Raw genomic sequence first — 27,259 nt, forward strand, 5'->3', positions numbered from 1 at the left:
CTAATAATTTTTTTAAAAAAAATTCAGGATTCCAGGTGGATTGAATTTCCTTTGATCATTCTTTGTGTTATAAATAATCTCATTCTATAATTTTTGAAAAAATTTATCTTTATTGTTGAAATAATTTTACTTGTTGAAAGTATTGCAGATGTCTTCTTTTTTCCCCCTACCATTGACCCCCTCTTCCCCACTTCTCCCCCCTTCCCAGGCCTTCCTATTGTCTGTCCATGGGCTATGTATATATGCACATAAATTCATTGGCTAATCTCTTCCCGCCCTCCCTTCCATACATTTTTTAGTTGTTTAGCCCTGATGTCAGAAGTTCACAGCGCATTCTCAGGCAGATTTCTTGGCCTTCCTGACTGAGACGAACTATAGAGCTGCTACAACCACATGTTGACACGGTGAAGTGTTTCCATTTTACAGTGAGGCTGTAGGAAGCACGTTGTTGGGTTTGTCTTAATCTCATAAAGTATCATCTCAACATTTGGACACCCTTGTTCCACATCCTAAATAGAAGTTTTCTGAACATAATTACAAAGACCTCCCCTGACTTATATTTAGTAAATAGAAACAAGTGTTTGCTATTTCAGCAATGTCTCAAGAATATTAGTTTTTCTGAAGGCAAAAGAAAAACAAACATGTCCACCTTTCTCCCTCCTTAAGAAAAATAGTATAAAAGGAAACACTTAAGGCTAACGAGGCTGTTGCCTGCTTCTAACTATTGCAAGTATGCTGGCTTCCACTATTGGAACAAGTGAACCGTCTAGGCAAGGGAAGAAGAGAAGCGAGTTCTGTGTGCAGGAGAAGGGGGAATTTTCCAGTTTCTGATTATTAAACTGCCTTTCTTAGGGTTTTCTTTGAACAAATATTGGCAAGTAGCCCAGAGTTCCAACTTGTGGCTGTTTGAACTTTGCTAAAGGACTTTAAGGGAAGTCTGTTGTTGTTAAGTGGAAACTGCAAATCATTTGTAATGGAAAGAATGACAAAAGAAAAAAACCCTTCCCTCATAACGACTTTCTTATTCCTGTTAGTTCCCTGACAAATGATTTTACTTGTCTACAGAATATAATGCAGACACTTGTGTGTGTGTGTGTGTGTGTGTGTGTGTGTGTGTGTTGTTGTTGTTGTTGTTGTTTTCATAATGCTCTCCTAAAGGCCATGTTTTCAAACAAATTATTGAAGGCAATTCCTACTTTTTAATCAAGAACAAGATTATACTTGGACTTGAGTTTCTGATAAAGAATTCAGCAAAACTAAGTTTGATATGACTAACATCATAATAGTCCTAACTTACCTTTGTTTGGCTTTTACAGTTTTTGAGGGCACTTTCATATACATGCATTTTATTCTCTTGACGTCTCAGGTGGTAGATATTATTAACCCTATTTTAGAAACGGAGAACATGGGACACAGGGAGATGAATCAGCCTACTCAGGATCATTTCAGTTGGTGGATGATAGAGGGGACCATCTTGCAGCCCTTTTAGGAGCACCAGAGGCACGTCCTATTTCCCCGAAATCAACAGAACACAGCTACTATGCAAATGAGTACACCTCTACCATCTTCAAATGAATGTCAATTTTCTTGTCAAATTCACATCCATATTTCTTCATAACATCAAAGCCAATAAATCACATATACACCATTCATTCTGCTTCTTATTAGCTACCCTCAAAGAAAAAAAAATCTCTTTACTCATACCCAAACTATCCTATGCTACTTGCCCCTCGACTTTTTTACACCACCGCGTCTCTGAAAATCCACTGTAAAGGCACAATTTCACTGTAAGTATTCTAAATCTAAACCTCAACTTCTTCACTGAACCATACCTTCACCCTTTTCCACTGAACCCTGGCATTCCACCACGGACGTCACTTCCCTTGAGACCTTACAAACAAAACTGTCTTTTCTCCCCACCTTCCAGCATGCTAAGAGATTTGGAAACACTGTTGGCATCCTCTGGGCTTCTAACTGCCAGTTCCCGGTGGCTCCATTTCTACCACTATGTGCCCCCTTTTGAATTGCATGCTAGAACATGAAGCATAATCACCATCCTCCACTGGTTTCTAGGCCACTGCCTCTGATGCACAGAAAGCTTCAGCACCTGACCCACAGATGCTGCCAAACTCCAGCTGTTATCTCGGGCAAACAGCCTTGGCATCCCTGAGTCACAGTTTCTCAGGTTCCAGCGCCCTTTGCCTCCATTCCTCTGTAACATGGCTCATTCCTGTGGCAAAACCCTAACTTTATGTTTACCCAGACTCCTTGAAAACCTGAACCTCAATGTCTCTTACAAACCTCTGCAAGCACTCATCCCCGCAACTTTCAAACTCTCCCAACTCCTTAGCACTATCTATTCCGATCTTTCTTCCATTCTTTGTCATCTTGCCATGGGCTGGGGAGTCAGTCTCCCTCAATTTGAAGCCCATTTCTACTATTTAGCAGTGATTACACCTTGAACAAGTCATTGATTTATCAGGTCCTCCATTTCTTCGATTTGGAAATAATAATGATTGTGCCTATCTCATGATCACCACAGCTTATTATGAAGCTTAATTGAGATAATATACATCAACGACTGAGAAGAGTACTTAGCACACAAGTGTTCAATAAATGTCTACTGTGATTACAACTGAACTGCTTGATGCTGCTTCTATTAAAAAAAAAAAAAATCACATGACCAAATTAGTAAGTACCAATACATGCCCAAATCTATAAAACAAAACACAAACCAACAAACATCTTCCCTTTTCACCCCTCTCTCTAGATACTGCCAATTTAAGGACGACTCTTTAGAAAATACCTTTGTAGGGCCCCAGACCCTGTGATTATCATCATGTTAACTATTTGTCCTCCTCATCGGAAGTAGATAGGATTAACAGACTGACTAACGCCTATTATGCTTAAAGCGGGAACAGTAAGCATTTCATGTGACCTCTTCCCAGAAGACAGACTAGGAGAAACAGGCAGAGGACATGAATAGACATCTCCCAGACAAGAAAACGAGAATGGCTAAGAAACATATTCAAAGATGTTAATAGATAGTAAAGACTTGTCTTTGTTTGTTGCATGTATTTAAAAATATAAGCTAAGCAGCCCTAGCCATGTGGCTCAACTGGTTGGAGCATCGCCCCAAATACCAAAAGGTTGCAGGTTTGATATCCTGTCAGGGCACGTGGAAGAGGCAGCTTGCCAGTGTTTCTCTCTCTTTCTCGTAATCAATCAGGAAACATATCCTTGGGTGAGGATATATATATTTATTTATTGAGTGGCCAGATTATTATGATCTCTGAATAATCTGGCCACTCAGTGTATATCCTATATAATAAAAGGCTACCAGCATGCAGGCCAGTCAACAGCCCATATCCCCTCCCCCTGGCCAGGCTGGACCCCACCCATGCACAAATTCATGCACCAGGCCTCTAATATATATATATATATATATATATATATATATATATATATATATATATATATATATTATATATAATGTATATATTGTATATATTAAAATATATATATGTGCACACATACACACTGAGTGGCCAGATTATTATGCATTCAGAGAGCATAATAATCTGGCCATTTAGTGTGTATCCTATATAATAAATGCCTAATATACTAAGTATCTGGTTGTCCATTCAACCAATCAAAGCATAACATGCTAATGATATGCTAAGGTCGCTCAACTGCTCACTATGAGATACAGTGACCACCAGGGCCAAACACTTTTACTGGTAGGTTAGCTTGCTGCTGGAGTCTGGCCTATTGGGACTGAGCAAGATGGGCCAGACACACCCTGGAGCCTCCCACATCCCTCCCCAGCCCCAGTTGTGCACCGGTGGGGTCCCTTGGCCTGGCCTGCACCCTATTGCAATCCAGGATCCCTTGGGGGATATTGAAGACAGTTTTGGCCTGATCACACAGGCCAGGCTGAGGGACCACACTGCTGCATGAATTCGTATATCAGGCCTCTACTAAATTAGACACACATATAACATATGGCTAATTTTGTGAATATATAAAGAAAGCTTACAAATCAGTAAAATAATAACTTAGTGGGAAAATGGACAAAGAACTTGGACAGAATTTTCAGAAGAAAAAAAAAGATATAAACATAGCCAACACATGGAGAGATGTTCAATATCATTCATAATCAGAAAATGAAAATAAAAATAAGATATCATTTTGGCAAAAATTTAAAAAGATATTAATATAACCAGTATTGGTGATGCTGTGAGGTAACTAACTGGTATACTCATACACTTGGTATAAACTAGTGTAACTTTTATGGAGGAATAACATAGTATCTTTTGAAATAAAAAATGCACTCTTTGACTCACTGCTAAAAGTTATCTCAGAAAAATACAATCATAAAAGCACAAAGTTTCATATACAAGAGTTTTCATGAAGAATTCTTTGTAATAGCAAAAAACCAAAGTCCATTAATGAAGAACTATTTCAACAATGATGTCCAATGCAATAAAGAATGGAATACATCTACAAATACTGATACAAAATATTGTTCACAATATATTGTAAAATTAAAAAGGCAAACTGAAGAGCAGTATGTACAGTGTGCTTGTTTATATGAAGATATAGGCAGGTATATATGCATAAAAGTACTCTAAAAGGAAATACAAGGAACTTCTTGTGGTTGTTACCTCTGGCAATGTAGGAAGGAAAATGTTTGCTTTTCATGAAATTCCCTTCTGTACTGTTTGAAAACTACCATGAACATGTATTAGTTCTATAATTTAAAAAAGAAAGCTTCAGTTAAAAATATCTAAAGAGCAAATGGGTGCCATTGCAAAATGTCTGAAAACAAATTGTTAGAAACTATGTTGCTGTCTTAGAAGATAAACTTTTTTTTTTTGCAACTTTTACATTATTAGCGGATTCCTCAACCTGAAGAAGAAATTTACCCATTATTTTATCTAATATTTACCCATTATTTTATCTAATAATTAATGGTGCTTATTTTATGCCAGGTACTATTTTAAGTGCTTTAATCATCATACAGTCATGCGTGGTTGCTATTATTCTTATCCCCACATTGTAGAGAAGGAAAATGAGGCACATAGAGGTTCAATTACTTAACCAGGTTCTCTTCTCTTATGCCTTTTGATCACCCTTCATTCTAACAGGTTGACGTTGAAACTTTCTCCGTCAACCCAGCAGGTTGTCTAGGTGTGCCGAACTGCTGTCTGAGGCATTCTTGGTAGTTCCAAGACTGGATGCACAATTCTACTCCAGGAATTAGATTGTTTAATCTTCTGTGGTCCCTCACGCATTGTGGATGGGTTGTGGCTATTGAGGGATATGACATCCTACAGGGCTTCCATGGGCAGTAAACTGTTCAGTGTAAGAACGAAACACATGCCAATGGCCAAGGCATGAAATTTTTGAAACAGGGCCTTGGCACTGGGAGAGGTTTTTATTACCGTTGGTTAGTGATGAGAATCAGTAATCCTATCGAGAGCCAAGTTTCCTGTTTGAAAAGACTCTAAGGGAACGTAGCCTTCTGGTCGCTTTAATTGACTACCTAAACAGTGAGACACACACCATTATGTTAGGTGGTGTGAAGATCCATAATAACAGAGACAAATCCAAGTACTCAGAACTAAAGGTTCTCTTTTGCTGAGAGAGTAACAGTCTTTGTTTATTGCTGATGAAATAGGATTTGGCTGAGCCATCTCTTGATCTTGATCTAGAGCTGTGCTGTTCAATACAGCAGCCACTGGCCACAGGCAGCTAAATTTAAATGAATTAAAGTGAAATAAATAAAAAATTAGGCTCCTCAGTCACCCAGGTCCCGTTTCAAGTGTTCAAGAATAATATGGGAGCTAGTTGCTACCATAAAGGACAGTGCATATTTTGAAATATTTCCATTATTGTAGAATGTTCTGTTGAGCAGCACTGATCAATAAGATAAACAATATGTCACCAAAGATATTCCATCAAGAAACACCATTTTGATAGCTCAATTGACTGCACCAGAGAGGTCCTATCTAGTTTTTATTTTCAACCGCTGCAGGTTTTAAATAGAAGGGATGACAGTAAGAACTTAGGTTTTGGTGTGAATTGTAAAGCCTAACTTACTCAGTGAAGGCTCCTTCTTTCAGGGGATCACTATGGATAATGATTATAGAAAAGGAGATGGGAGCGGAGGTTGAATGCTCTGAGGTTAGGATTTTCCCTGAATGAGAAGGAGTGTGTGACCTGATTAGGCCAAAGGAAGTGGTTAAAGGTACTTCTGATACTTACACAAGAGGCACATACGGCTGACCTTGTTTCTGGAACTTGCTTTGGTTTCCGGCCACCTTACCTTTCTTTATCTGATTATATCGGTAACAATCAGTTAGGCATCTTAAGAACACACATCTTAGCTTCCATTTCTGGTTTAAGAGATTCTCAACGCCTTTCTCAAGGGGAAAGAAGTTGTTTTATTAGTCTTGTTTCACGTGCCTCTAAACTTTGGAAGGAATCAAGGCAAGGGAAATCAAATGAAGGGCAATATTATTTCTCACATAGTTCAGGGTATCCCAGGTGGCTTGTAGCATGGGAATATATCTAAATCTTTTCAACAGAGTCTGGTGAGGTGTTTGATTGCCCTCTCCCACCCAAGTCTTTGGATGTAGATTAATAAACTGAGGAAGTGAGAATCAATGACTTCCCGAAGCCTTCATCTTTCGGGGTGGCGGACAGGATGCCAATGGAAAGCTGATTAGTGGATAACGTGTCCATTGAAATTAGAAAGTAGGTCAAAAGAGAACGTTCAAAGGAGAAGAAAACTATTCAAAAAACAGCTAGAGGGATAAAACAGGGAAAGTGGTGGATTTTGAGCCAAGATTGTCCCTAAGAACCACAACAGAGGCAGTTTTCATGAATTGGTGAGAGAAGAGGAGGATGGCTACATGGAATGAAGAGGGTATTTGCAAGGTGGCATTGCAAATAAAAATAAAACCAAAAACGTGAGTATTGGACCTTATTTAGTCTTGGCTATTCCATCATCCTCTCATACAAGTAAAAACTCCAGTGTCCAATAAATACCGGTTGAATGAATCCTTGCAAAAGAAATCAGGCTGAATGCATAAATTCCTTTATTGAAAATATTGGGCTAGCACTGCATTACATATATTCAATATTCATAAATGAAGGGCCACACATTTCTGATTGGGCAACACTGTTTTAAATAGAGAACACAGCATCTGGATATGCCCTCACAAGTACGTGTAATGGACTAAGCTAGGTAAGAGTGAACTATCTGCAAAATGACTGTTTTTTGTTTGTTAATAGCATGTGGTTGCAAATGGCATAAATGGTAAACGTGATCATTATGAGACATTCCTGATATCTCACACCAACACATTATTTAATGAACAGATTAAGGTTAAACTGCCAGTATGTTTTTCATCAAGAATTCTCAATAGAAGAACTCCGGAGAAAGCACACCCAGGCTACAGACTTAAGATTTACAGTACTCATTTAAACTTTTATGGAATGTAAGTAGAGTTAAGTAACTGTTGATCTGACCAAAGGCCATTTGGCAATTTGTTCTCTTTTATAAACGGTCTAAAATAATAATAATCTAAAGGAAATATTCTGCCAACTTAAGGCTTACATTCTAAGAACTGTTTTATTTTTCTAAAGCAGTTATTTAAATACTATTTTTGTTATTAATTTTTTCTTTCCGAGATTATTGGGATGTAATTTATGACAGACCACTTCTCAGCTTTGGCTATTACTTGAAAATGTTTTACATTAGCAGTCTTTGGCTTTTGTAAAAGTCTGGCAATCAATAATATTGGTTAAACTCTAACAAGGTTTTATTATTATAGTTAACAAAACAGTGTTTTATGATGTTAAACATGGGTTGATGTTAAAAAAAAATAGGTTTTACTTTTTGTCCCAATTTTGGTATGAATGCATTTCTTTGCATTGTTTTTTCTCAAACAAAAGAGTCTAGAGACCAAGACAACTGGGCTAATTTGATATTTTCCATTTGATATAAAATATGCAGAAATCAAAATACTCAGTCCCTTTAAAAACAGAGGCCTGTGTGTTAGTGTAAAACCTTGGGGGAAATTATGTGAAAACACTATGAAAATAAAGTTTTTGTTACTAGCCAAAAATGATTTTATAAGAAACAAAACAATTTTCTATTCAAAAGCAGTGTTTGTTCTGCTCTAGGTTCATAAAGGTATCCACTCCTGTAAATATCAAGTCATAACTGTGAGAAATGGCTTATTCTTCTTTACACAACTATGTTCAGAATAAGTAATGAAAAATATAAATTTTAATGACTACATGGAAAGCTGGCCTACCACAGTCAAATCAATGAACATTGGTGATGAGTTTTTGAAAGTTCACAATTAAGCATTTATATCCATGTATATACTGTCTAAGATCTATCACCCTAAACAACCAGGGCAAAGAAAGCTCAATATAAAACTATATAAATCAAGTAGAATTGTCGCCAAAACGAAGCACATTTCTTTATTTCAAGATTTGACACATTAAAAGAAATAAACTGGCAATACATTTCAGACAATATACTAGAAATAATAAATAAAAGTTTCTTTTTAAAAAAATCATATACAAATTCCCTTGAAGTGCTGTACACTTTCAATTTTTCTAAATGAGACTAATCTTTCCCATGGCAAACAAGAGTATGCTGTACATTTTGGTAATGAAAATTATGTTGATAAATACACAAGGCATGTATATATTTCCACAGTATCTTTTTTTTTTTTTTCACAGTTACCAAAAATAAAAATTGCATTCAACTCATACATCTATAAATACTCTGATTCCTCACTGTATGGATTTGATGAAGGTGGGAGTACAAGTCTTTCAACAATCTGGCCTTCCAACCTCTCTCATCAGTACCTGCCCTCCACATGCACCTCCAGGGATCGCTCTGCAGTGTGATCATGCTCTGAGATGATGGCAGAAAGAAAGCATGGTGGTGGGAGGAGGCAGTCCGGGCTGGGGCTTGTCTTCCAGCCAGCTTTAGGAGAGCTGTCCAAACCCATTCCCTTTAATGTTATAGTTTAAGGCAGCCTGAATTTCACTCGAATGTCCATACCTCGAGGTCCTGAACTATGAAGTCTTCTTTTTTGGAAAGAATATCATTATTGAAAGTGCTACAGGAATTGCTTCGGCCATGGTATAAATCAGCATCTAGCCATAAACCAAATCGACCCCTGAAAAGGTTAAAAAAAAAAAAAAAAAAAAAAAAAAGAGGGAGGAGGGTCAATTCATTTCAATCTCAGGTGCCACACTTTCTGTCTTCCCCTGTCCCGTTTTTCTTTCCTTTATGCTACAGAGAGGCAAAAACCCTAAACTGCTGGTAAAACAAAGGGTACATTTCCTTTATTTCATTTAAGTCATCTGTCTTTCCTAAAGGGCAAGTGGTAGCAAGGCCTCATTTAGACACATAAATAAACCACTTCACCTCTCATTCTTAATGTCATGGTAGGCCACTGTCCCATCCTAATAAACGTGAGCAAAGGGACTAGCTAACATCAGCTGGTCACCTGAGTCAAAAGAGACCCTCTCGAGTCAGGGGGTAAATTAGTATAATAAGGAAAGCCTTACCCTCCACCACCAAGTTCTAAGGAACTTATGTCTCCATTGATAAAGTATGAGTTTTCTCCACTCCACTTAAAGACCTTAGGATAGAAACACAAGACAGAGAACAGACATTTTAATCTGAGTCTTAGCAAAAACAAACAAACCCAAACAAAGAAAAAAACAAACAAAAAACAACAACAAACTATTTCCTCTGGACTACCCATTGGCTGAAGAAGCACCTGAGTGCCAGGCCTTCTCTACCCCAGGATGAGACCTCCTAGGGGGTTGTGAAGTCAGAGAGATCTCCCAGGCCCATGTTCACTCTGACCTGCAATCCCCTGCTAGGCTCCAGACCAGGCAGAAGAGCAGTTCCCAAGGTCCCCGGAGGGACCCTGAGCAGTTTGTGTACTACAAAACTTGTTGACCCAGGCTGGAGGAAGTCCAGATGGGGTCATGGGACAGCTGCTGCTCCAACCTCACCCACACCCCTGACACTGTGACACTGGGAAATAAGATATTCTCCTATCTAGGTACCTTGAAATTGGGGCTAAATGTGTAGAGAAAAGTTTCGCCTGTGCCGTAATAGTGGTCACTGAACTTGAAAGGATGAGTGGCATATGCTCCAAAAATCTGTTTTAAAAAAGAAAAAAAGAAAGGTTATCTACTTTCAAACCCAAACCTCCCAAAGAAAGACTTTACAAAATGTTTTAACACAGTCCTGAGGTCTCATATACCGCTTTCGGCAAAGCTCATTATTAAATTGGAGCTCTTAAGTAAGAAGGACCACCAACAAAGATATTCAGCAAATGTCCCCAGCTCTAACTAGAATCCAAGGGGCCTATTTGTCAAAGGCCAACAATTGTTTTCATGTTAAAAGACCTCCAAAGTGCACCAGGGAGACCAAGTTTCCTTTAGTGACTGCAGACAACACAATGGGAACATTAAACAACAAGAAGCATCTTGCACACAGAAATGAGCGGTTGAGAGAACAAAGTCAAATCTTCTTTGTTGTTTTACAAGTGGAAATGTAGCCAGACATTTTCCCAGAGAAAAATCAATGTTTCTCTCTTTTGATTTGTAAAAATGGGTTCTCAACATGCTTATTGAAACTCTATCCTTAACATGACTGACCCAATATATCTTGGTTCAAATTGGCTTTTAAGAAAAAGCAAACAGCTCCATAGACTATGGGCTTTAAAGGTGATTTTGATGTATTGGAATCAATGGCTCTTCTATTTCTTCTTGGGGGTTGGAAGGAGCAGCGTTTTCAGAATAAGCATGTCGGCAGCCTCAGCATCCTCTGCTTCTGCTCGGATCCTGGTCAGCAGTGCAGACGTGAGGGTTGGGCAAGAGTGAGCCTATGTGTTTGCAAAAATACAGGTCATTCTGATATAGCTGCTATTCCAGACCCCATGGGGGTTATCTGGAAAACGTAATTTTTCAAATCATTTTAATTGAATTATAATCATTGTGGAATCTCAGTTCTTGGTTCCTTGAAATGCTAAAAATTAGGTAGAAGTCTAGAAACCCTTTCCAACCAATGTTCTTCATACTTCCTGCTACCAAACCTTCCCATATTGCTGCTAAGAATAAATGAAAGCAAAACTAACAAAAAGGTCAAAAATCCATTCCCTTCTTCTGGGAATCTTCCAGTAAAAGAGTAAACATTCCATTGAGCTAGGCATCTATTTTTAAAAGCATGTGCTAACATATAACAAGAAGGGCAATGGCCATCCATGGAAGAGAGTGAGCCCCCTCCGGACCAATGAACAGAAAAAGGCATCCTTCCTCTTTTATCCTCCATAAGAGTCTAAATAAATTAGATTCTTTCTTTGCTAAAATTTTCTTAGCAACATGGAAATCTGTGTAAGGACCAGGATTGGAAGGTACTAGGGAATTATTATTGATTTTGTTAGGTAGTAGTATAAGGCATTGTGGATATATAAGAAAATGTCCATTTTATTTTTTCTATTAACTTTTTAGAAAATTATATAAAATAATATGCAAATAATAGTACTGTTGGATCTATAACACATAAAAACTTAATATATTAGGCAATGTCAGAACAAAGGAATCCATGAGAATAACTGAAGAAAGCCAGAAATGGTAAAAGGAAGGTTAATATAACAAAACTGATAAATGTATATTTGCTCTCCTTTCTTCTTTCAGCTTCTTTAGATAAAAAAATTATGTAAAGTAGTCATCATAACAATTTATTGATGGGTTTGTGATATATATCCGTGTAATATGTGTAAAAATTACCACAGGAAGTGGAATGATATAATAGAGCAATATAGGATTAACATTTTATACCTCACTGGAGTTAGTATAAATCAGACTATTAATTGCATGGTAATTGCTCTGTCCGTTTTCACAACATCTTGTATAAATTACTCTACAGTCTGATTCGATTAAATCTGGGCCCTTTGCAGGGTAGTTCCTTTGGTCCATCTGTCGTGACTCCAGAAAGGCTCTCCTTAGCGGTCTCCTTCCCTGCTTCTCTCCGGGACACCAGCTGGTCTAAGGTTAGCTTGCCACCTTTCTGGGGCTACTAGCCTCACCATTGTTTATCACCAACATGTGCGCTATTTCTAGAGTGCCCTTGGGCTTGAACTTGCCCTGACTCTCCTAATAAAGGCAGCTCCTTTGAGGAGCGCTTCAGAGCTCTGTGTCTTAGGGTCTGGTCTGGTTCTTCCCCTGGAGGTGGAGCTTGGGGCTCTGCAGAGCTGGGGGCTAGACAAATGATCTTGTTTTATGAGCAGATGCTGGGCAGGTAGAAGCTGGTCTTGGCTCACCTCACCTGGCATGACATGTCTGCCCCAGAGGCTGGGACAAAGGCAGGAGAAAGCCCTGTGTTCTCAGCCTGCCATGCCCCAGGTAGAGCATCTGTCCTACGAGTAGAGGCGGGTGGATGGAGAGAGCCCTTTATCTCTAGGCCACACAGGAATGGAATTTAGCTCCTAAAACAGTGATCTCGGGCAGATGATGAGAAGCCCTAGAGAAGGTGTATTATAACTCTGGCCTGGGAGAGGGAGCGCCATCTTCTTGTCTGTCAGTCTGAACTGGGGGTGAGTGGAGGGAGCAGGATGTGCTTCCAGTAACACAGTAACACTACTACCAAAATTTATTATATTTGCCAAGTGAATGTTTCTTCACTTGTATGCCCTTAAGACAATTTCTAGAGATTTCATGTGATGACTATTTTCATAATTTCTACCAGTATTGTTGTTTCACTGGGGATGGAATCTGTAGAGCTCCTTCCTGCTGCCATTCTGCATAGGTAATATTTTTATATTAAAATTTTCATTTCCAGAGAAACATATGACTATTGTTCTACCATGTCCTCAAACACAGCCAAGCCACAATCTTGCCCTGGGGGTAGATGGGATGGGGTAATTATGTTAGTGTTTAGGTATCTTCAGACAGTACCAGTGGCAGGAGAGTACCAGATTCTTTAAGACCCACCCCTGACAAGCAGTGCAACCTTCGGGTAGAGGCCTTCTTTACAAATCTGCTAACAGGAAGCTGGGGGAGAGGAAGCTGGGTGGAGATGTGATTCATCAGTGCTTGCCCTAGGCAGCCAAGACATTTCCCAACAAGTGTGTTATCTTGTGGTGGGGATTTATGTATGTAGTCTAAAACCATCTAGCCATATCACATCTAAAACACTGCACCCAGCTTCTCAAGCATTTCACTAAATCCCTAAGCAATTCTACTTTAAACTTCTGTTTTTACTATTTTAATTTTTGACTTGACTCTACCCACTATTCAGCTGGATCAGGAAACAATAACAGTAACAACGATAACATCTAAACGCCTCCAGAACTCTTAAGCTGCAGGAGTCACAGGAACAAACCCAGTTGAGAAAGAATGCCTCAATACCTCATTTCTCTGTTAATTTTCCCCAAGGCAAAATATGACAGTTAAGATCGATTTCCTATAAAATGATCACAATTATATGGCTTCAAAGCAAGCTCTTCAATGCGTAATAGTGTCCCACATGTAACAGGCATTCATGATACATTTTATGAATGAATGAATGAATGAATGAATGAATGAATGGCTATTGAGTAAAACCTGCTTCAATACCAGAAAGAGAAAAGAATAGCATCTCTAGCCTAAAAAATGTAAAGGAATTTCTTCTTGGTACAATACACACAAAACAGAAATAAAGAAAGAACAGACTTAAAGGAGACCTTCCTTTTGTGAAGCAGGAGCCTGACTGGGTGGTATATAAAGGATTCCAGGGAAGATTCTACTTGCATGCCAAGCGAGGAGCACTAGTGTCAGGTAGATGGGAAATATCTGCATTTCACCAGTGCCTCCAAGACCGACCACAACGGAGGTAAAAGTGCAATGAGCCATAGTAGAGCATTCTCCCTGCCATTTCATAACAATTGGGCTCTTCCGGTACAACACACCATGGCCTAGTCTAGCTATCCATCTCAGCAACCATACGGGCAAGGTTTGTGGCTACTACTTCAGCCACTTAGAGAAAGTTCTGGTAAGGCACTAGAATTTCTTTCTGCAGTTACCACCAAATCCAGACTTGACTTTCTCCAACTTCTCCAGCTTTAGGTTGTAGAATACCATTCTAGTTTTCTACTGTGTGGTAAGTACATACAAAAACTCCACAGAATGTGACTGTATTTGGAGATAGGCTCCATTTTCTTTCTTTCTTTTTTTCTGTTTTTAGAGATGCATTTTGAAGTGTGACATACTAATTAGGATTTATTCCAAAACACTTCAGCAAAGAAAAACCAATGAAGAAAAGGCAGAAGAAGCTTATGTGGCAAAATCCTGCTAACTTGTGGGATCTGGGTCATGGGAGTTCCTGGTACTCGTCTCTACCATTGTAAATATTTAAAAAAAATAAATAAATTAAAAAAAAAAAATATATATATATATATATATATATATATATATATATATATATATTTTTTTTTTTTTTTTTTTATTTTTTTTTCGAGACAGAAACAAGCCTCACCTGATTATCCATGTCTTTGATAACCAGCAGGACAGGACTGTCTAGTGATGCTGATTTCCGATAGAGAGTTTTCAAGCTGGTCCCATGCTCCAATGTGCTATAGGCGAGTCTCCATGGATACCCTTGTACCCTGGCTGGAAGGCGGCGGGCCAGCTACGAATCCAAAGATGGACATGTAAATAGACAATTCTCCCACAAACCACTCATGAGCTTGAGGCACAAAGGATATGCCTGTGGGTCAAACTTAAAATTACACTGATTTACATACGGTTCCCCCTTTACTCTGGGCAAATATTTGACACCATAAACCAAGGGAGAGAAGGGGAAGTTATTTGTTGGTGGTGTTGACCTTGGCAGGATGCCTCCCAGAGCACATGATTACTCTCGGGGGCCTGACTGTGGGGTCACTATGCCATATGCTGGGAGGCAGGGAACCTAGCTTGAGAGCGAAGCATGCATTATTAGACGCATGCTCTCCGTCTTACTCTTCAGCGTGGCTTTCATCAAACAGTTCATGTTTCTCCACTGTTCTTCCTCCTAGGAAACCCTCTCAGGCTCAGAGCTGCTACTGACAACAGCAGTTTCCCACAGAAGTGACAACAAGAAAACTGCTTTATGCCAGCAGTCAGGTGCAGTCTGCCATCAACCCACCCGAATCTTTCACCGCATTAACATTTCACTTCAACCTGACGGCCATGAATACCAGTGGTGCACTTCTCTTCAAAAATACCAACGAAGAGCCGAAACCAGTTTGGCTCAGTGGATAGAGCATTGGCCTGTGGACTGAAAGGTCCCAGGTTTGATTCCGGTCAAGGGCATGTACCTTGGTTGCCGGCACATCCCCAGTGGGATGTGTGCAGGAGGCAGCTGATAGATGGTTCTCTCTCATTGATGTTTCTAACTCTCTATCCCTCTCCCTTCTTCTCTGTAAAAAAAAAAAAAAATCAATAAAATATATTTTTAAAAAAATACCAACGAAGAAGACTATGAAGTGCTGACGTCTTCAGAATGCTGCACATCATTCTAGTATCAGAACAAACCCCCTTTCTGCAACTGCTCGGTCAAATCTCTTGGCTTTCCTGGGCCTTTGCGGACTCATTTGTAAATCGAGGGAGCTACCCTTGAGGATTCGCTAAGGTCTCTGAGATTCAGGTCTACGCTGACGGATGGGGGAAGTGGGAGAGGTTCCTGACTAAAGGTCAAATGCAATCACAGACTATAGCATTTCATAAAAAGGAAGTATAGCATTTTTAGAAAACATAAAGTACACAAGTAAAACTACAGAAAAAGAAAAAATTTTTTTTAGGGGTAGGTAGTTTTCATAAAGCCACTGAAATGTATTTGCTAAATGATCTTTATGGACCTGATCAATTAAAAAACAAACAATGGAACTCTGCAGTCATCACTGGGATAAATTTGGATCCTAGGTGTGTTCGTTTAGAACACTTTATTGGTTTTAGGCTTGCCCAGGTAGCTCAGCTGTTTAGAGTGTTGTCCCACTACACCAAGGTTGTGGGCTCGATCCTGATCTGGATACACAAAGAATCAACCAAATAAATGCGTAAGTGAAACAACAAGTCAATACCTCACTCTCTCTTTTTCTCTCTCCGTCCTCTCTCTCTCTCTCTCTCTCTCTCTCTCTCTCTCTCTCTCTCTCTCAAATCAATTAAAAATTGTTTTTGAAAACAAGAAATGGAGAGATGGCTGTAGCGGCTGGCCAAGACCACACACTCCAGAGAAGGCAGCAGGGAAGGCTGCCACAACCTTGCGGAAGCAGAGAAGGGGACACTGGCCCTGGTGAAGCTGCTGGTCTTCCTTTAAAACCTGGCTCATCCTTCGCCCAGAAGGAAAGCAGCGTGGTCAGGGTTGCGAAATGCTTCTTAAGGCCGGGAGCCCCCCCATCCTAAGCCCCCAGGGAGGACACCTGCTCGATGTGCATGTTCTCCAGGAGCGCGCTGTGGGGCTGCAGGACTGGCAGGGCTGTCTCGTCATCGTCTTCATAGTAGCTGCACGTGCTCTTCCTGCGCTTCGCCTCCTCGACAGTGATGATCTGAAAGGCAGAAGACAAGTTAAAAAAACACACAAAAAACCCCTGATGTCTGCTTTACCTTAGCCAGCTAACATCAACCTCAGGTACGCAATATCCTGAAACGTGGAATTTTAGCAGCAGGACAGAAATTGAACTGGGACTTTGGGGAATGGCTAATTTTTCAATTTCAGAACAAATGCAGAATTTAACATGGTACAGCGGAGGCACTTGATATGTACACATTAAAGTGGCAAGTTTTCCCTTTTATCATTGCTGTCGATTGCTCAGTCCTTGAGCAAGAATTATGTGTGACTCCTCAAGCAACTCATGCCCTTGAAGTGCCCCTAATTATTATCCTTCGACTTATATCTAAAACCAATCAGAGATCATTCTATGAGTAAGTCTTCTATAAATAGGGATATTGGGAAGATAAGATACTTCTTTAAAATGAAGACTCCTAATGTTTTCTCTTAAGATTGTGCATGTAACAACCAACCCTGATAGAAATGGCAAATGGTAACAGCTATCAGAGCGACAATCCAAGGAAACACAAGTTTAGTCTGACTGACAATTGGGTTATGGTTCTTTTTGTGCAGTTCAGGAGCTATGAACTGAGAAAGGTGATGCACACAACATTATTCCATTATAACTATGCTTATGAACTACCAAAATCAATTTCACCTTAAGATCTATTTTTTTTTTTTTTTTGCCCCTCCTAAAGTCTGGATAAATCACTGACTTATTTTTAAATGAAAGACATAAAGTGACTAATTCACTAAAATTCCTGGGTACCAATATTAATAACTTTTGCATTATAGAGAAAAACATTTAAGTTATATATGGTAAAAGTTGTCAGATAATGCATTACTTGATTTCCAAAATGCATGGTCATGGATACAAAGCACCTGCCATCGCCTGAGCCAGACTTACAGGTAAGAAAATTAGCTCACACAGGCTACCATCTTCCCAAAGGGAAATTCTTAAAGGAAACACTAATCAAAGAACCACAGACCCAGCATTTTCAATGCATGAAATGAAGCATGTGTTGTTGTTGTTTTTTTTGTGTGAACTCTACATTTCACATGGCTTCAAAATGAAGCTGTGGAAAGCAAAAATCAAATGTGAACATTTTTACTCCAAAGAGGGGGGCAAACCACACCATTATTACCCATCTTCAAGACGAATAAAATATCTGCTGGGGTTGAAATGCCTGCACAATCCTTTCTAATCAAGGAAGCATTTCCAAACACAGCGTGGCAGACCTCTGAGGATCCACAGGCACCTCGTTAGCCCTCGGGGACCCCAACATACCTTCACGAAAGGTTCTTGGTTGGGTCTGGCACAATAGAAAATCTGAATGTCCAAGGGCAATCTTCGGACCCTCATCCCGAGGGTGAGAACCGCCTGCTTGCTTTCTAAGGAGGAGCAGGCTTTTCCTCTGTCTGCCTCCACGACAGGACTCCTTGCAACCACGCTGAGCTACAACTGCTTTTCGCAGTATCTCGTTTCCTGCACGGTTGGGTTTCTGTTTCCCTCAGGAGAGGGCTCAACATTTCTACAGGAACACACCCAAATTAGGACGGAGAACAAACACACACTTCCTGTCAGGCAGAGCTGGGAGGCTGTAAAATGACACTTTCACCTTTGAAACGGTGGTTTCCTAACGGGGCCACAACAAACCGCATTATTTTCCCTTTCTTCTCATACGCGCGTTTTTCTCATCGTCCTTCGGCTAAGCCAGCTTTCCTGACCCTGCCTTCCCAGGCTTTCCCCAGCACCTTCTCTAAAGCTAAACCTCCATTTTAGACTTTGCGTAATTTCCCTGACATCAGTTTGAATCTCGGGGGAAGGATGAAAGGAGACCTTTACCCTAGGAGGGTTCACTGTACTTAGAACAATGGCATTTCACTTGTTCCGTGAGTGTCGAGTGTGAGCAGCTTAAAAGAATGGGAAAACATCTGCTTTGTGTGAGGCTGGGGAGAATGCCATGTTAGATTCCGTTTTCCAGAACAGCCGGTGAAGTAATTTTTAAAAAGGCAAAACTTTTTAGGATATTAATCTTTTTTTTTTTTGAAACATGTATTAAATCGATTGGGGTGACATTGTTTAATAAAAGTATATAGTTTCAAGAGTACAGTTCTAGAATCCATCCTCTGCGTACGGTTTTGTGTGTTTGCCACATATTTAGGATATTAATCTTAATGACTAAGAAGCATGATGAGACGTGCTCTCCTCCTCAGATCTGAGGTCAGGGGCGTGGAAAGAAATGCAGAACACCCTGGATCAGCTTTCAGCGGTCTTTCTGGGCCCGTTCCAGATCCCAAACGGCCTTTGGGTCCTGCTGAGGGGATGGGCGTGCTCTTGCGTAGCTCATCCTGGGGTCGGTTCTACTGAGGACCCTGGCAGGTACCCGTGATCAGCCCCAGGTTCGACAGAATTTATCAGCAGGGCAAGAGCCTAGGCACAATCTGGGGCAGAAGCACTAGGATTCTGTGCCAGGGAGATGGAGTTCCTGTAAGTACCCGGCACTCCATGACAGTTAGGGCTGAGGGCTTTCTACCTGCTGGCAAAGTGCCAGGTGCTTTGTCAGGCACAGTCTCCAGTGGGTGAGGAGACAGTAGAGAGACATTTACAAATACATGAATGCCGTTCCATTCGTGATACGAATGCTAACAGCAGCTCCAAGGAGGTTGGAGCCATCTAGAGAGTTCTGAGAGCAGAGGTGAGGTAGGGGGAGATGTCCAGGTGAGAGGCACAGCAGGAGCACACAGCTGTGTCCTGTGTTCACTACCAAGGGAAGTCGAGAGGAGGCTGGGGAGGGAGCAGAAATGAAGAAAAGAAGAATCTTGATGGCATGAAGGGTCTAGGAACTTATCGGATAGTATTTCTAAAAACTGGCTGTTCTTCAAAGTCATCCAGGAGCTTTTAAAAACACAGATTCCAATGTTCCTCCCCTAGACCTACTGAATTAATGTCTCTAGTGATGAGGGTCTAGGATTCAGTTTAAAAAAAAAAATTTTCCAAATGGTGGTTTGGAAGCTTGGCCAGGTGGGTATTGATTGCTACAGGCAACCGAGAACCATTCGGCACTTTAAGCATGGGCGTGCAGACCAAGCTTGGGATCACTTGCTTGATCCCTTATTTGGGTCTTCAAGCCTCAAGGGTTGCTCATCTCCAGTCTGTCAGCCAGAGAGCTCTCCAAAATGCATATCTGTGTATACTTCTCCAGGCTCAAAACAGCACACCTTCCTACTGCCCTTAGAAAAATAACCAAACTCTGACCCATGGATCCTTTGTGATCGGCCCTGCTTAACTTCTCCAGCTTCCTTTCCTGCTGCCCCCTCAGCTTTGCACTCTATGCTCAGCCACACTGAACTTCTGTTACCTCACCAAATGCTCTTTCTTTCTCCCCTGGGTCATTCCTCTGCACAGACTTTTCTCTCTGGCCAGGCCAGGTTCCATATCCCAGTCCCACCACATCTGCCTGTATCCCCACTTCTGATCTCAGTTCAGAGCACTTCTTCTGGGCAGCTTTCTGTGCTTCTCCAGCTCCTTTCAGATGGCTGGCTACAGCCTGCTGCAGAGCTTGGCACTTCATCTACAATGGCAATTACCTTGTCATAATGTAATGATTTATCTATACTCCTTAATGCTAACCTCTACTGATTTCACCCGCTGTGCCCCTAATAGGGAAAAGGTTTGGTAAGTGCTCAAAAAAACTATGAAGGGCTTTTCAAGCCAAATTAAGGAGCTTAAATTTCAACCTTTATGTAAAAGGGACACAGCAGAAAAATTTTAAAGGAAGAGTGAAACGACCTAGTGGTAGTGTTGGTGGTGGTGGTGGTGGTGGTGATGGTGATGGGATCTTTCTGTATAACTAGCTTCAAGCAGGAATAAGATTGTATCCCACTGTAACTTCAAAGCTGCACAGGGAACTTAACTTCTTCTTTAAAAAAAAATATTTTACTGATTTTTTACAGAGAGGAAGGGAGAGAGATAGAGAGTTAGAAACATCGATGAGAGAGAATCATCGATCAGCTGCCTCTTGCACACCCCCCCACTGGGGATGTGCTCGCAACCAAAGTACATGCCCTTGACAGGAATTGAACCCGGGACCTTTCAGTCCACAGGCTGATGCTCCATCCACTGAGCCAAACCGGTTTCGACAGAATTTAACTTCTTATTAAGCCAAGAAGCTCTTGGAATCTGGACACAAGAACATTCTGACTGAATCCTGCAGTTTAAGGACAACAGTCTAGCTCCTACTTGAGTGCTCACCTCCCAGCTCTTGGTGGTCGGCTCACTGAAGAAGTTGTCAATCATGTTCAGTTCTTCCTTTTCCACCACCACGAAGCCTTGCTCTTTGGCATCCTTCCCATAGACGTCAGGAGACCACTGAACAAAGAATGTGTACAAGTGGTCCACCCTGAAAAACATGTTCATCATAGGAATTAACACCAAATCCACCTTCCTGGCGGGCACTGGTAGGGACTTTGGCACGGACAACCATCTTGTTCCTGCTTGGCAAAGCCACCTTCCTAATTGGGAAATTTCTCACTGTGAAGGTTATCTCTGTTAGTACATTCCAAACTCAGAAAATAAGTCAACAAATGAAAGCAGAAGTCCACAGACGTGGAGAAACTCTTTTAATCTGAGGAAAAGATCAAGCGATGGGACAAAGGACTAAAAAACACAATGAAATATATCAATGTTTTCCTCACTGAGTCTTCATTTTTATTATACACCTGTATTCACTGGGAAAAAATTAATCTGAAGCTTAAGAAGGGAACCAAGATAAACACTCTAATAGGTCTTTTTGTAGAGCGAAGCACTATTATAATTTTAATGAAACATCTTTAATAACTACAGAGTGTTATATACTAGATATTGTTTAGTATTAGAAACAGAGCTAGTTATATGGACATGGGAATGTCGTTGGCTTCCAATTTCTCTGTTCTCCCATACAGTTTAACATCTGAAGGTTCTGAAGCATCTCTCCAGGCTTAATCAATAGAAAGATGGCTGGTTTCCAAGCAGAGAATGAGAGCTCTCAGTCCCAGCACCTGCAATAGTGTGTGTGTGTGTGTGTGTGTGTGTGCATGCACACACGCTGGGGGAGGGGGTGTCAATTTTGGTATAAAACATTCTTGCTTGCAAATGCCGTTTTCTCTATAAGAAATACCTCAACCTGAATAGGAACCTGGGGTGACCAGGTAAGTGGGCTTCTCCCGAGCCTCTCCTCTTGGGGCTGCTAGGTTTGTCACTGGAGTGAGTGGCCTCTCCTGCAGAAGTCAGGGCCAGCCCTTTACCCTGAGTAAGCATTGGGCTTCTTAGACTTACCACAGGAGGAAGTTTCTAGAAATGAGGGAAAAGGCATTCTCAAAATATCAGAGATATAAACATTTTAAAATATATATATTTTACTGATTTCAGAGAGGAAAAGAGAGGGAGAGAGATAGAAACATCAATGATGACACTCATCCATCAGCTGCCTCCAGCGCGCCCCCTACTGGGGACCAAGCCCTCAACCCAGGCATGTGCCCTGACCAGGAATCAAACTGTGACCTCCTGATTCATAGGTCAAAGCTCAACCACTGAGTCACGCCAGTTGGGCCATAAAGATTTTTAATGTTAAACACAGAAGCAACCTTACAGTTTTTATCAATGCTGATGAAATATACCTGCTACCTAAAAAGAAAAGATGTGATTCCCTGACTCAGGGACCTTACATTGCACAATAACTCTAAGAGGCAAGTGTTACTATATGCCCAGATAAAGGTGAAAAAACTGAGGCTCAGTAGATTTAATAATGTGCCCAAACTCCCCATCCCTGAAAATGTCCCAGCCAATCTAAGCAAACTGGCTCTTCTTCTATGAATGCTAAACTCCAAGGGGGACAAGTCCATTTCTGTACCTGTCCATTCAGGCGTTTCATAGTATGGCAACTACTTTTTGGCGTTGGTTTTATTAATGAAGCATAAGTACTATCAGTGAGAAGCCCTGGGTGGCCCTTAGGGCTGCCTACTTCCTGTTCCTCCTCCTTCGCCTTCATCAACAGGTTCACAGCATGGCTAGCTCTGTGCTCTGTGCCTGGGGAGAGCACCATGGGGCAGCCGCCTCACCTCAGGCACATTCATGGGGGTTGTTTTCCGCTGGCTGTGGCAGGGAGGGCAGCAGCCCTGATGGCCGCCCTCTTCTCTCAGTTGGTGGGTTCTACCTTACAGCCAACCGTCATCCCGGCCTGGAGGCCCCAGGTAATATGAGATGAGAAACCTTAAAAGTATGTTCTGCAATGGGGCACCCCAAGGGGGAAAGTTCATGTCTCTTTTCAGACATTCAAGACACGGACACACCCTGGTTTCCCTCAATAACAGCCTTGCTCAGAACATTCACTCGTTGTCTCATGTAGAGAGAGGGTCCTTATACCAAGCGTCTGATGGAAAACCAGGGAAATGGGAAATTACTGAGGCCTGTTCCACAGGAGAAAATTAAGAGAAAATCATTTGGGACCAAATTGATTTCTTCATTCTTAGGCCCCTGGAAACCAAAGGGAAGAATCCATGTCCCTCTCCGCAGCTCCACGTTTGCTCAATTCCCCATCCTTTGTTTATGCTATTTTTACTAATTAATTGGGGAGGAGAGGAAAAGGATATGACTTCATTATTTTTCTTTTCCAGATTAGAGTAGAAAGTTATTGAAGTTTATTTAACCTAATTCTTGGAATGGCTCTTTTTGGCTCACTGGGTTTTCCTGGTGGTGAGTTCCCAGAACTCCAGCCTCCCCTCTGGAAACAGGCCTCAAGTTCTGAAAATTCCCCTCCCGGCCCTCAGCCTCCCCCTTCCCCACTCCTTCCCTCAAGACTGTTATCAGAAAGACCTCGCATCACGACCCCCATCCTTCCTCTTCTCCTGGGTGCACATACTTCCAGGACAATCTTTCCATCTGCCCCTCGCTGCTGTCCCCTAGAGGCGCCCCACTGCGCCTTCCACAGCACCTGCCCTTCCAAACACCTGCCCACAGAGAGAGGGACACAGCATCCTATCCTCCCTTTCCATGGAGCCTGCTGGGTTTGCTTATTCATGCTTCAGGAATCCACTATAAATCAAAGGCTGCTAACCTTGGGCAGGAAAACCCTCCCTCCAGCTCTCTTCCTTGCCTACTCCAAACACAGCTAGTCCAGACCTCTGCCTTCTCAAGCTCTCCCCCTCAACCTCATACCCGCCTCCCTCTCAGGGCACAGTTCCCTCCACTATACCATCCGCATGATGCCCTCCCCTCCACTGTCCCTCTTAGCGATAGATCTTTCTCTTCAGAATGAACTCCTCTCCAGCTTTAACCCTCCCCTCGGGCCCCTCCCTGGTGAGTTTCCTCCATGTCTCCCACCTCACCTCTCGGTCCTCTCCATCCCTTTAGCTCCTCATCCTAATCCACAGACCTGCCTGTATTTCCCCATCCTAAAAATATAAAAGCCTCTAATTTTTTTTCTCTCTAAAGCTCCCTTCTCATAATAGGCATAGCCTATTTTCCACCTTCTTTTCAATCCTGAATTTTTTTTTCCATTCTGATTTTATTAACCTTTTCGTACATGTTCTGTGTTACATCTGCTTCAGATACTGTCTAAAAAGAGGTAAACATTTTTAAGTCTCGTTCCCTCCCTCACTGCTTCAGTGAAGCTCCGATTCTCCAAGTGACCTATTATCCAACCGAACAGTGTCTTGGGCATCGTTTGTCTTGAGCAGCTGATGGCTTTTTCGGAGCTCACTCAGCGGCTCCTCCTGTGGTCTCCATGCTTCACTGAGCTTATTTCCCAGCCTGTGAGCCCAGGACACGAGCCGTAATTGCCACTCCACTGGCCATTAAGCTGTGGATGTGTTAAGAACACGTGAGCAGGAGAGTATGTCAAGGACTGGGCCCTGACAAGTGCTAATGTTTGAGAAGGAAGTGGCAGAAGTGGTCCTGGAAGGAGGCCAGGGAGAAATGGCAGAGAAGTGGAAGCGATTTTACAAAATGCAAGTCTGATCACTTCGCCCAGCTACACGCAATCCTTTAGGACTCCCCGCAGGCTTATGACACATGCAAACTCCTTGGTGCTGCCAGAGAGCTTTGCTCTGTGTCCATCCCCAAATGTACTCCTGGTTCCTGCCATATACTATTACATGTTTGCTCCAACATCCATTCTGGCCCCTGTGCCCAAACTGCTTTCTTTTATTTTTTCTTACTTTTTTTTCTTTTCTTTCTGTCATTCCTTTTTCTCCTTCCTCTTATTTTTTCTTTCTTTTTTTCTTTCTTTCTTTCTTTCTTTCTTTCTTTCTTTCTTTCTTTCTTTCTTTCTCTCTTTCTTTCTTTCTTTCTTTCTTTCTTAATAGATTTTTATTGATTTCAGAGAGGAAGGGAGAGGGAGGGAGAGAGAAACATCAATGATGAGAGAGGATCATTGATTGACTGCCTCCTGCACACCTCCTACTGAGGATCGAGCCCACAACCTGGGTGTATGCCCTTGTCGGGAATCGAACCCGGGACCCTTCAGTCCACAGGCTGACACTTTATCCACTGAGCCAAACCAGCTGGATTTTCTTTCTTTATTTTTTTAAGAAGAGTGATGACAAAGGGTAAGCCTGGCGGAGAATCATCTTAGGGCCGGTAGGTTCCTTAACCAGGGCTCATGGTTAAGCTGGGTGTTGACAGAGGACAAGTCAGTTCCAGGAAGAAGGGGAAACGGCATTCCACCGCAGGGAGCATGTGCAGACAGACATGGCATGTTACGGCAGGGTGATGCCGGAGGAGGTCACCCTGGAAGTGGCGGAGAGGAGACGGCAATGCGGCAGGGCGACTTCTGACAGACGGCAAACATGGGAGGCCCAGTGCTCAGGTTGAGGGGCATGAAGAAACCTCCTTACACAATTCCAGCGACACCCGACCGAAGCCAGTGGGCACCGGAGCTGACTGTGTTGGAGAGAACACCTCAGGCAGGGGAGGAATTTCTAACAGGAGGGATGAAAGGGCCAGATTTATTCTTTACTTAATGGAGCGGCAGGAGATGAGAAAGAAAAAGCCAGAGGGGCTGGGTCCCTGAGTCACAGAAAGTCCTGGCACGAGACCAAAGGCTTGGACCTTACCCTGAGGCTACTGTTTCCCAAAATGTGGCCGGGGCAGCTCCAATGACTTCAGAGGATACACAGAAGAACATATTTAGATAGGTACATATTTATTTAAAGAGTATCAACAGGCTGAAACCAGTTTGGTTCAGTGGATAAGAGCGTCAGTCTGCAGACTGAAAGGTCCCAGGTTCGATTCCAGTCAAGGACATGTACCTTGGTTGCAGGCACATCCCCAGTAGGGGGTGTACAAGAGGCAGCGGATCGATGATTCTTTCTCATCGATGTTTCTAACTCTCTATCCCTCTCTCTTCCTCTCTGTAAAAAATCAATAAAATATATATATATATATATATATATATATATATATATATATATATATATATATATTTAAAAAGAGTATCAGCAGTACATACAACGAGCATATTGTACTTCTGATTTCACAGGTATCACTGCTCAGGAAAAGGCTGAGAAAAAAAAAAGAACGATTTAAATCCTTTAGAGAACAGTTTCAGTCGATTTAAAGACAGCTGTGGAGCGAAGAGCAGTACAGACAGGGCAGATGTGGGGATATCTGTGAAGGGAGAGTGTGAATGCCGGGAGCCTGAGCAGCACTGGGGAGAGGTAGCCAGGGCCCCAGCAGGAAGGAGGCCTGGCCAGATCTGTGGTTTAGAAAGACTGCAGTGGAGCCACTCAGGGAAGGTCAGGGTTCGATAAGACTGACTAGAAACACAGGCTTTGCTGAGAAGGCTACCGCAGTGACCAAGCCAGGAGAGGATCAGGGCCAGAGCGCAGGTGTGCAGGAGACATGGCGGAAAAGGCACAGAATCCGTTCGAACCCACCGAGCGACAGTTACCAGTACTAGCGATACCTGGCACTCGGGCTTTCTCTGTGCACATTTTCCATCAGATTATAAATTTGGGCTGAATCTGATTTCTTCCTAAACTCAAAGGTCTTTATCATCAACACGGGCCCGTCTCAGGATTCACCCCAAGAGAAACTCTTTTTTTAAAAAAAAATATTTTATTTATTGATTTTTTTACAGAGAGGAAAGGAGAGGGATAGAGAGTTAGAAACATCGATGAGAGAGAATCATAGATCAGCTTCCTCTTGTACACCTCCTACTGGAGATGTGCCCACAACCCAGGTACATGCCCTTGACAGGAATCAAACCCAGGACCTTTCAGTCTGCAGGCTAACACTCTATCCACTGAGCCAAACCGGTTCTGGCCCAAGAGAAACTCTTAATTCAAGTTACAGATCTCTGTTTACCAGATGAAGCTGCCATCTCTGGAAAAAGAAATGCAAACAAGGTTCTTGGAAGGCAGCAGAGCCCTGCCGATGTGGGAGAGGTCATAGCAGCAGCAGCAACTGACTTCATTCAGTGCCTGGGCAAGGGCATGCCTCCCCAGTAACCCCACGCGGGGCCACGCCAATGGCCGCTCCTGTTCCACAGAGGGAGACACAGGTGCTGACACAGGCTAACTTGCCCAAGGCCACACAGTATGTTAGTTATGTGAGAGGTGAACCTGGCCTCAACCGCAGATCAGCTCATGGTCTCAACC

The 27,259-nt window shown here is 41.9% G+C and overlaps 1 protein-coding gene across 8 annotated transcripts in view; it reads right to left on the reverse strand.

Moving 5' to 3' along the window:
* Nucleotides 1–7,088: 7,088 nt before the first annotated feature.
* NCOA7 (nuclear receptor coactivator 7) overlaps nt 7,089–27,259 on the reverse strand; it is a 111,698-nt gene continuing 91,527 nt past the window's right edge. For 7 of the 8 annotated variants that reach the window (XM_084889611.1, XM_084889612.1, XM_084889610.1 and 4 more), the window contains 6 exons: nt 20,877–21,024; nt 16,494–16,619; nt 14,570–14,722; nt 10,117–10,212; nt 9,607–9,680; nt 7,089–9,212 (listed from right to left, as the gene is read on the reverse strand). In XM_084889611.1, the coding sequence (XP_084745737.1) occupies nt 9,077–9,212; nt 9,607–9,680; nt 10,117–10,212; nt 14,570–14,722; nt 16,494–16,619; nt 20,877–21,024 (733 nt within the window). In that variant the 3' untranslated portion in view covers nt 7,089–9,076. Of the gene's footprint in view, nt 9,213–9,606; nt 9,681–10,116; nt 10,213–14,569; nt 14,723–16,493; nt 16,620–17,909; nt 18,472–20,876; nt 21,025–27,259 lie in introns of those variants that run through there. The other variant, XM_084889616.1, reaches the window with a different exon arrangement.

The sequence above is a fragment of the Pipistrellus hanaki genome (assembly GCF_964339955.1).
Source record: "Pipistrellus hanaki genome assembly, chromosome: 7".
NCBI lineage: Eukaryota > Metazoa > Chordata > Mammalia > Chiroptera > Vespertilionidae > Pipistrellus > Pipistrellus hanaki.